Consider the following 10960-nt stretch of genomic DNA (forward strand, 5'->3'; position numbering starts at 1 on the left):
AATGCACATTAATGCACATATAATTCACCTGGGAATTAAAAAGTTTATAGTATCTGGGCTCTACTCCCAGGGACTCTGGTATAATTGGTATGAGATGCGCCTTGGGCATCAGGATTTTTTAAAGCGTCCCAGGTGACCTTAACGTGCAGCACCGACTGAGAACTGCTGTTTGGGGCGTCCTTCCTCCCACGCACCAGCTTTATCCTCAGGTGTCGGCTCTCGGAGGACCGGAGACGAGGTTCCCTGAGCTCTGTAATCCCGCCCCTTCCTAGAGAACCAATAAACTCAAGCCTCTCCCTTGACAACGCCAGGGACTTGACCTCCAGGCTGCTGGCGCTCTGCACTCCGCCGAAGCCTCTATGGTGTTTGGGTGTCCTCTCTAGCACTTGCAAGCCGCCTTCGCCTTCAGCCGGAGCCGATTTCCTAGCGCCGCCTCGTTGGTACTTCATTCCGAGAGCAAGTCCGGATCCAAAAGGGGGCGGGACTTCCTCCCGGAAGTGGCCCACGTGTTTCCACCTTTGCTCACCTGGGTTCTTGGTAAGTTTTTAGTGTTTGCCTGAAGTTGGGGACACCGGGGGCTTTGTGACTGGCTCCAGGCTGTGTTGAGTGACGTCTGACCTAAAGGTGGCACTGGCGATGTCGCCGCCACTTCAGAGGTGCAGCCCCTGGACCGGGGCCCGGGCACGTTGTCCGCGTAGGATCCAATTCCTAGGGCTGCGGAGTATCAGGCCTGCGGTTTAGAGAGTTCCGTCCCGGTCTCTCGGTCTCCTGGGTAGAGGTGACCGAGAGGCTCTGAGCGTCAGGCCCGGGGACTCGATTTCCAGCCCTGCTAGTGACGTGCTGTGTGACCTTGGGCTAGGCAGTGTTCCCCTTCCGGGCCTCAGTGTCCACATCTGTGAAATGGGATGGTTGAACTCAGGTCAGTGGCCCCTGCTGGTCTGATGCCCTATGATGACTCTGCATCCTGGGACGGGAAAGTGAACGGGAGAGGTGGGTGCTGACGGTGATGTCTTTTCCCAGGACTAGGAGGTAGGAAGGAGATCACCGTGCAGGGCTGAGATGGATCCGCTCAGGGCCCAGCAGCTGGCGGCGGAGCTGGAGGTAGAAATGATGGCTGATATGTACAACAGGTAAGAGCCGACTCTGTCTTAGGGAATGATCCTAGGTTGCTCTTGCTGAATGTAGAGGTGGATGACTTATGAAAAATGCTTTGCTCAATTTAAGGGGGCACCCACCCCCACTGACTCCACCCCACCCCCAATCCCAATGGTTAAAGGCCAATGCAGATTCAGTATAGGGTCACTAGAAGGAGTTGGGCATTTAGACTGGGATGGATTGGCGATGAAGGAGCTGAGCAGGAGAGAAGGTCCAGTTCAGTCTCTGGTTGGGTTCCAAGAACAGTTGGAAGTATTTGCTTTTTGAAAAATAGAACATATCCCACTTACTTAACATGTCTTAAACTCTTACTCTACCTCAGGCAGTTGCTAAGCGTTTTACATGCATTATCTTTTTTAATCTTCATAATAATCCAGTGGGTGGCCCTGGCCAGGTAGCTCAGTTGGTTAAGTGTGCCGTCCTGATACGCGAAGGTTGCAGGTGGGTTTGATCCCTGGTCAGGGCACATACAAGAATCAACCAATGAATGCATAAATAGGTGGAATAATAAATTGATGTTTCTCTATATACATGTCTCCCTTCCTTTCTAAAATCAATAAATAAAAATTAAACAAACAGAAAATAATCCACTGGGTTAATTTTACTGTGAGGACAGTGAAGCTTCTAGAGTTTAAATAACTTTCCCAGGGTCCGCAGCTGGTCAGTAGCAGTGTGAGGTCCAGTACTTTGGCAAATTTGGGAACAATTCATAGCTCCATCAATTACCACTAGTATGGGCTTGGACAAATTACTTGGACTATTTGACCACTGGTTTCCCAGTCTGTCAAATGGAGGCAATACTACTACCTCCCTTATAGAGACATTATAAATATTAAATGTTGCCCTGGCTAGTGTGGCTCAGTTGCTTGGGCATCATCCCGTGCGCTGAAGAGTTGCCAGTTCGATTCCTGGTCAGGGTACATGCCCAGCTTGCGGGCTCCATCCCCAGTAGGGGACTTTCAGGAGTCAGGCAGCTGATTGATGTTTCACTCTCCCTTCCCCTCCAAAAATTAATAAAAACAAATCTTTAAAAAATGTATTAAATGTTAAAATGTATGACAAGCTCTTAGCATCAAGCCCAATACATAGTAAGCAGTCAACAAATGTCTGCTATTTTTTTTAAAATATATTTTATTGATTTTTTTACAGAGAGGAAGGGAGAGGGATAGAGAGTTAGAAACATCGATGGGAGAGAAACATTGATCAGCTCCTCTTGCACACTCCCTACTGGGGATGTGCCCGCAACCAAGGTACATGCCCTTGGCCGGAATCGAACCTGGGACCCTTCAGTCTGCAGGCCGATGCTCTATCCACTGAGCCAAACCGGTCAGGACTGTCTGCTATTTTTATTAGCTTGAGCTCTCTGGTATCCTCTGCTTATTGGTTGGGTTATATTGGAGGCTATATGTTAGAATAATTTTTAAATGTAGGCTGAGCCCTAGCTGGTTTGGCTCAGTGGATAGAGCATATCCCACTTAATTAACATTTCTTAAGCGAAGTTGGCCTGCGGACTTGAAGGGTCCCAGGTTCGATTCTGGCCAAGGGCACATGCCTGGGTTGCGGGCTCAATCTCCAGTTGGGGGCATGCAGGAGGCAGCCGATCAATGATTCTTTCTCATCATTGATGTTTCTATCTCTCTATCCCTCTCCCTTCCTCTCTGAAATCAATAAAAGTATATTTAAAATAAAAATGTAGGCTGTGAAGTCAGACTTCCTGGGTTAATACCTCAGCTATATGTGGTCCTGAAGCTCCCTGTACCTTATTTTCTTCATCTGTAAAATGGGGATATTTATCATGTGTAACTATAGGGTTATCATAAAAATCATGTCAAGCACTTAGCATGATGCCTGGAACATAGCCAGTACTCAACTAATGGTTTCTATTTAATTAGTTATAAACATGGGTTCAGGTAAGGTTCCTACTCTCAAGGACCTTCCAAAATAGTTGAGGTGTAAACTGAGGATTTATACTGCCTGCCTCAGAGGTGAAATCAGTTTAGCACATTAGGAATGGTTGAGAGTTCCTGGTATGCCACAAGGTGCTGCTGACCTGACCTGCCCTCCCTTCCCCCCAGAATGACAAGTGCCTGCCACCGAAAGTGCGTGCCTCCCCACTACAAGGAAGCAGAACTGTCCAAGGGCGAGTCTGTATGCCTGGACCGGTGTGTCTCCAAGTACCTGGATATCCATGAGCGGATGGGCAAGAAGCTGACAGAGTTGTCTATGCAGGATGAAGAGCTGATGAAGAGGATGCAGCAGAGCTCTGGGCCTGCATGAGGCCCCACAGGATCCACCCCGAGGTGCACCCTGTCCCTTCCCACTTGTCTAATTAAAGTGCCCCTGTTGGGTGTAATCTGTGAAGACTGCCAGGCCTAGGCTATCTCTAGAGAGTCTCCCGGAGCCTGAAGCCTGGCTCTCCCCCAGTCGAAGAGTGGGTATTTGTCACACTGGAATGTGACTGTGTGTGTGTGTATGTATTAAAAATTTTTGTTGACACCTACTGTGTGCAAATAAAAAATGCTCTTAGCATCAAGATGCCTGGCACATCAGAGTAAAGGCAGCAGACAGACACAACCTCTACCAGCAGAGGGAGTCTCATAGTGTTTAAAGTATAGACTGGTCTAATGACAGGTTTGCACTCCAGGTGAGCAACTTGATGTCTGACCCTGAACATGTCATTTCACTGTGCATTAGCTTCCTCATTGTAAAATGGGGATAATCATAGGGCTGTTGTAAAGATAAAATGGGTTAATATGTGTGAAGTATTTAGAATAATGACTGGGACATAGGAAGTAATACATTTTAGCCATATATATGGCTATGTATATATATTGTATATTTAAATATACACATTTAGATAACATGCTATATATGCTGTTAAATATTATGTATAAATATATTATAGATGATATAACTTGTAAAATATACATTTATATTATATAATTATAAAGTAATGAGTAATAAACTAATTATAAATAAAATAAGTAATTATTGATAGTATAAGTATATTTTAATAACAAAATTAACTGGAGGCAGGCATTTTCACAAATTATATAGAAAAATATTTAGAGGAGCCAGTGAAAATAGTTGTGTTTAAGAAGGAAGCAGTCAGTCTTTTGGTTCTACACAGCAATATCGAGCATGTGAGGGAACCCAACTTGGTGTGTGATGGGAGTGCTCCAGGCAGGGGACTGAGTGATCACTGCCCTTCAGCGTCCACCTGAATCAGGGACTGCGCTCCTCACTCTTCCGACACTGTCTACCCAGTCGGATCCACCCAGCTGGGCCATGGGTCCTCTGAGGAGCTGGAGGCGCCGAGGAGCAGTGCTTGTGGAGATCTCGAGTAGAGCAGTAACATGGAGGCCGGGGCTGCCTGCCACATCGGCTGTCTCACAGGAGAGGCTGCCACCACATCTAATTCCTTCCCAAGGAGTGCCCTCTGAGAGTTGTGCAGCTTTCAGAATGTGTGGGACACTCACTCTTATGTGAGTTTTTGGTTGGCACCAATGCCACTGTGCTAGTACCTTCACAGTGGGCCTTCCCTGTAGAGCAGTGGTTCTCAACCTTTCTAATGCCACGACCCTTTAATACAGTTCCTCATGTTGTGGTGACCCCCAACCATAAAATTATTTTCGTTGCTACTTCATAACTGTAATTTTGCTACTGTTACGAATCGTAATGTAAATATCTGTGTTTCCGATGGTCTTAGGCGACCCTGCTAGTGGTTCTCAACCTGTGGGTCGCGACCCACAGGTTGAGAACTGCTGCTGTAGAGGGAAATGTCTGGGAGGTCACTGGGCATGAGTGAAGGAAATAATAGAAGCAGTGAGTTTCAGGCTTAAAGGTGCAGGTTCAAGCCAGTCCACATGAGGTGACATTTCCTAGCAGTGTGATGTGGGTGAGGCATTTAACTGCCCTGTGCCTCAGTTACCCCATCCACAAAATGGCAATGAAAGTATATAACTCATTGAGTGGTTGTAAAAATTGTGTTAGTAACTAAAGCATTTAGGAGGGTGCCTCAATAATGTTAGCTCTTTTTTTTTTTTAATTGCTCAGTTTTGTGTGAGGGGACACTGGGTAGACCCCTGGAAAACTTCAAAATCATTGTCCATCTATGCTAGTGGTGGGGCAGAGAGCTAAGGTTCCTTTCTAAGTGCTGAAGTGCAAGATTGGGTCAACAGGTGGCGCTGTCAGCTCACAGGATCGGCACTGCTGTGAGCAATTCTACAATTATGCATTATTTGCCTGTTATATGCAGGCGTGCTAGGAAGAGTGGAGAGTGAAGAAAATTGATGTCGTACCTGCCTTCACGTTTAGCAAGGAATGCCACAAATTCTCTGAGTGCGTAATTGGAACATCTAGAAGAGCACTTGCTTTGAAGTGGCAGTAGTTGTGGAGAGAAGAACACTTGCTTTGAAGTGGCAGAAAGTATGGAGGTTTCAGGAAACAAAGCTTGGGTGTGCCTGGAGTGCCGAGTGTGCAGGGAGCTGGTGGTGAGAGATGAGACTTGAAGGCTGGGCAGACGCAGGTCCAGAGGAGCCTGGTGAGCTGTTAAAGAGTTCGGATTTTCTCCTACTAAGGGGATCAGCAAACTGTTGAAGGACGTAAACCCTGGCTGGGAACATGACAGATCTCTCATTTTAGAGGCTCCCTCTAGCCGCCAGCCGGGTGGATAGTGGTAGATGATGGTTTAATGGATTAAGGGGAGCTGGGCCAGGGAGCCAGGGAGGAATGAAGGGGGGCGATGGGAGTAAGAACAGCTATTGAATTGCTATAGTGTGCTAATAAGTATATTTATTACAATTAATCCTTATAATAACTGTGAAGCGGGTACCACTATTCTCATTTTATAGATGAAGAAGCCAAGGCTCTGGAAAGTTAATAACTTGCTGAAAGTCACACAGCAAGAAAGTAGCAGAGCCAGGATTCCAACTTATTCAGACAGCAGCATCTACTTCTAACCAGTCCTCTGGGATTGGGGGCAAGGGAGTGCTTCCCAATGAGTCAGCAATTGCACATTTCATTCAACAATATTTACTGTTGGCCTGTTACATGCAAAGAAGTACATAAAGTGCCCTAGGTGAGTTAGCCAGGCCCCTGCCCTCAGTGAGTGAGTGCAGGGGGGTGAGGGGTGGGTGAGTGCAGGAGATGGAACAGACATGCAAAGGATATTAGAATGGCTTAGGCCCTTTGTGCCATAGAGAAGAGGCAAAAACTAATCCTTAGATGTGTTCTTGCTAAATTATCACAGCTTTAAAAATCAGGAAATGTCTCACAAAAACCTGGACTTTGGTTTCTTTTGAAAATTTAGAAGATCTGACAAGTCGTCCCACATTGCTGCTTGGTAGCTGTCTCTGGAGGACGGGCAGAGGTGGGCAGAGGTTCGGCTGTTCACCAAACCTCCCTCCGCTCACTTCTTGTCATCGTCTGCCTGACCTGAAGGCATTTGGTCTGCGCCTTCTGCTCTGGGTGCTCGGATGAGCTGGATGCTATATGAGGAAATGTGTTGTAGGCAATCTCTGAGATGGCTCTCAATATCCTGCCTGCTGCTGTTTCATCCCCTTGGGTGTGCCCGAGACCTAGAGACTTGCTTCTAATAATACAGCAAAGGTGATGGGATGCCACTTCTCAGGTTAAGAAGATTGTAATGGCCATCTTGTGTGTTTCTCTCTCTCTCTCTCTCTCTCTCTCTCTGTCTCGCCCCCACCCCCCTTGCTTGCTGACTGATGAAGCAAGCTTCCATCTGGTCGGCTGCCCTGTGAGGAGGCCCATGTGGGAAGGAATAGAGGGCAAGCTCCAGCCAGGGAGGAACTGAATCCTGGCAACATCCACATGAGTGAGCTTGGAAGTGGGTCCCTTCCTGGTCAAGCTTTCAGGTGCCCACAGCCCTGGTCCACTCTTCGCAGCCTTGTGAGCAACCCTGAAGCAGAGGACCCATTGAAGCTGTGCCCCAATGCCTGACCTAGAGAAACTAAGATAATGTATGTTAAGCAATTACATTTTGGGGTAATTTTCTGTGCAACAGTAAGTACTCAATCCATGTACAGTTCTCACAGCTGTTATAATTGTCTGAGACAATGGTCATTCCACACCTCTACTGAGGATGGACCAGGCACCATTCCAGGCATTTGGGACACATTTATCAACATAACATAAAGATCCTTGCCTTCTAGGAACTCCTATTCTGGTGGGGATGGTTCACATAGTAGAAGTCTGGGCTGGCAGTGCTGTTTTGAAGAAAAGACAAACTCGCTCAGCTCTGGGGAGAAGTTCTTCCTTTGGGTCTTAGACACTTTTGAAACTCCAACAAAAGCCACGGACTGTTTTTTTTAGAAAAATGGACATGCACATGGAATTCTGCATGCAATTTTAGGGATTTTCATAAGAATTCTTGTGGTCTGCCCTGAGAGGAGTCTTGTGATGAGCATTGCTTTAGGTGCTGGGGCAAAGAAACAAGCAAAACGGAAGGTCTGTGGAGGGGAGACAGTAAAAGCAGTGGCTTGTACAGTTGTGCTAAGAGCTATGAGGGCTGTCCGGGAAGTTGTGAGGCTACATAAAGGAATGTGCCCCCAGGTCTGGGTGCTCAGAGAAGACTGTCCTCCTGAAAGTCCCTGAGGATATGCTTTCACTGATCTTAGAAAGCAAGAGGAAAGGAGAGGGAGAGAGAGAAACATTGATTGGAGAGAAACATTGATCGGCTGCCAACATGCCCGACTGGGAATCAAACCTGCAACCCTTGGTGCAGGGGATGTCGCTCCAACCAACTGAGCTATACAGGCCAGGGCTTGAGTGAGATTTGAAGGGTGGGTAGGAATTTGTCAACTAGGGGGCACAGTGGATGGTGGGATCTGTTACTTGTGGGAGGATAGTGGTAAGGCAGGTAGGCACAGGTCCCTGCCCCCTGGGTATACAGTTTATCAGCGGAAACAGGCATCTTATGACGAGTTTCACCTAAGGGAAATTCGCATGATACATAGGTCACACAGCAAAGGGATATATTGTTAGAGTCAGGCAAGGAGCTTTCCCTAAGGAAGTCACCGTTAATTCGAAATCGGATTGACTAGATAGGCCAGGGCACGGGAATGTTCCATGCCCAGGAGGAACTTCAGGTGGGAACTTCAGGTGGGAGATGGGTGTTAATGGGCAAGAAGAGGTCACCAAGGCAAAAGCATAGAGAGGAGGGAGGCCAGAGGAAGGCTGGGGGCAGTAGGTGAACCCGGGACATACTGGTAAGAGTTGTTGCGAATTTGTACATTTCCCCGGCCATCACTGGAAGTGTTCAAGGGGAGTGGCCTGATCAACACTGGGTTTCCAGTAGATCATTTTGACTGGATGATGAGATTATGGACACTCTTTCAAAGTGTATAATTCAGTAGAGTTTAGTATATTCACAAAATTGTACAACCATCACCACCATCCAATTGCACAACATTCTCATTGCCCCTAGAAGAAACCCCATACTTAGTAGCAGTCACTTCCCATTTTTCTCCTTCCCCCAGTTCCTGGCAACCACTAGTCTACTTCTGGCTCGATATACCTGCCTATTCTGGGCATTTCATGTGGTACAATCATAAAATACATGTTTTTTTTGTGTCTGGCTTTTTCACCCAGCATAATGTTTTCAAGGTTCATCTTTCTTGTGACAAGTATCAGTACCTCATTTTTATGGCCAACTGATATTGTGTATTAGCATGCACACATTTTTTATCCATCAGTCGATGCGTGATTGGGTTTGCACTTTTAGGCTATTATGAATTACGCAGCTATGAGTATTTGGGTCTAAGTTTTTGTGTTGATGTACATTCGCCATTCTCTCTCAGATATAATCCTAGGAGTGGAATTGCTGGGTCAGAATGATAGCTCTATGTTTAACTATCTGAAGAACTACCAAATTTTTCCAAAGCAGCGTGTCCATTCTATTTACATTCCTCATGCAAAGACATATAATAACTATTTGTTAGGCTGAATAGATAATTTCTTACATAGTAAACTGGCTACTACTTGAGATAATGTAAGAAATATGTGTGTGGTCATTCAGGTGACCGAAATATATTTCTCATATATGTTTGGTCTTCACAGTTTCTGACTCACAGCTCCCCAAACCACTGGAATTTCCTAAGTGTTGAGAATGATACAGGTGTCTCCTGTTATGTCAATGTGGTGAATTTTAAAACCCCCGAAGGATGGGGGCTGGTTGCCAGGGGAATCAATCAAGTGAGGGTTGGCATTTTCAGTCCCACCCTCCTTCCTTTCTGACCTATGACTCTAGGGGAGCCAGTTGGTCAGAAGCACAGAGGGGCTGGAGATTGAATCAATTGTCCATGCCCAGTGATTTAATCAGTCATTTCTATGTACTGAGGTCTCCATAACAACCCAAGAAGATGGGGCTCAGGAGCTTCTGGGTGGTGAAGAGGTGAAGACTTGGGGAAAAGAAATGGGTCTGGAAAGGTCATGGATCTGCCATGCCCTTTCCACATACCTTACTCTATGCATCTCTTCCATCTGGCTGTTCCTGAGTTGTATCCTTTTACAATAAACTAGTGATCTAGTAAGTAACACACTTCTCTAAATTCTGAGAACCATTCCAGCAAATTAATCGAACCCAAGGAGGGGGATGTGGGAACCTCTGACTCATAGCCAGTCAGGCAGAAGCACAGGCGACAACCTGGACTTGCGGTTGGCATTCCGAGTTGCAGTCGGTCATTGGAACCGCCAATCTGTAGCCAGTTGGTCAGAAGCACAGAGAGCCGGACTTACGGCTGGCTTCCGAAGTGTGTGTGTTTGGAGCGCAGGCAGTCTTGTAAGACTAAACGATTAACCTGTGGAACCTGATGTTATCTCTGGGTAGATAATGTCAGAATTGAGTTGAATTCTTGGACACCCTGCTGGCTTCTGAGAATTGTTTGTTGGTATGGGGCACCCCCTCCAACAGTAGACTTGGGTTCAGGAACCCAATTTACTATTATTTTTGGCACTTAACAGGCTAGAAAAGTGGGTCTCTGGAAGCAAGTGCCTTGGGCCAAGTTGCTGGACTAATCAGCTGCAGAGCCAGGATCAGGACCCTGCCTGGTCACTCCTGAGCCAGTCCTCCTGTCCATTCATCTGTGAAGCAGCTTTGAGCCAGAGCCACAGGAGATCCAATGTGATAACACTGTTCTACTGGAAGTATGGGTAGTGCCAGGGGATCAGAGTCTCCTCCTCCATTCATTTAACACACAAACCTGACCATATTATCCCCTTCCTTAAAAACAAAGGCAAAAGAAAACATAATCCAAGATTTGCTGTTCACCTATCTCACAACATTGGAAGTCCTTGGCCTGGCAGATGTCATTCTAAACTGACTTCAGCCTGCCTCTTCAGCTCTGTTTCCCACCACTCCGTTTTCTTTATTCAACAAGTGTTTACCATGCGCTTGTGACATGCAAGGTCCCGATAGGTTTACAAACCACCTACAACGTGGCTCCTGCCCCCAAGAGATTCATATCTCACCAGGAGGGAGGCAGGCAAGTGAACTGATGATTCTAGCTCAGTGTGAGGGCTTCAGTAGAGATTAGAATAGTAATGGGGGAGGGGAGGGGAGTATGTGGGAACAGCCCCTAAGAGATCAAACAGATTCCAGAAAGAGGTGAGTTGTAAAGGATGAGTACCTTAGAAATTAAGAAAGGACTCTGTCATCCCCACAAGGAACAGGTGCAATGGCAAGGAGGTGTGAAACCCAGATGGCTTCACACTTCATTCCGCAGGTGCTTACCAAGCACTTCTTAGATGCCAAGTGCTGTTCTAGATGCTGGAGATATAGCAGTGA

General features: G+C 46.6%; 1 protein-coding gene across 2 annotated transcripts; it reads left to right on the top strand.

Moving 5' to 3' along the window:
* The first annotated feature begins 342 nt into the window (after positions 1 to 342).
* TIMM10 (translocase of inner mitochondrial membrane 10) lies at positions 343 to 3651 on the top strand. Of its 2 annotated transcripts, none has more exons than XM_080688368.1 (3): positions 343 to 537; positions 1021 to 1130; positions 3231 to 3651. In XM_080688368.1, exons 2-3 carry the CDS (start codon positions 1060 to 1062, stop codon positions 3430 to 3432), a joined length of 273 nt encoding a protein of 90 aa, XP_080544494.1. In that variant the 5' UTR covers positions 343 to 537; positions 1021 to 1059; the 3' UTR covers positions 3433 to 3651. The 2 variants fall into 2 exon arrangements, with proteins under 2 accessions (XP_080544494.1, XP_080544495.1); XM_080688369.1 differs by having other exon boundaries at positions 529 to 919.
* The last annotated feature ends 7309 nt before the right edge of the window (positions 3652 to 10960 follow it).

Source organism: Plecotus auritus, assembly GCF_963455305.1.
Source record: "Plecotus auritus genome assembly, chromosome: 9".
In the NCBI taxonomy this organism is placed as follows: Eukaryota; Metazoa; Chordata; class Mammalia; order Chiroptera; family Vespertilionidae; genus Plecotus; species Plecotus auritus.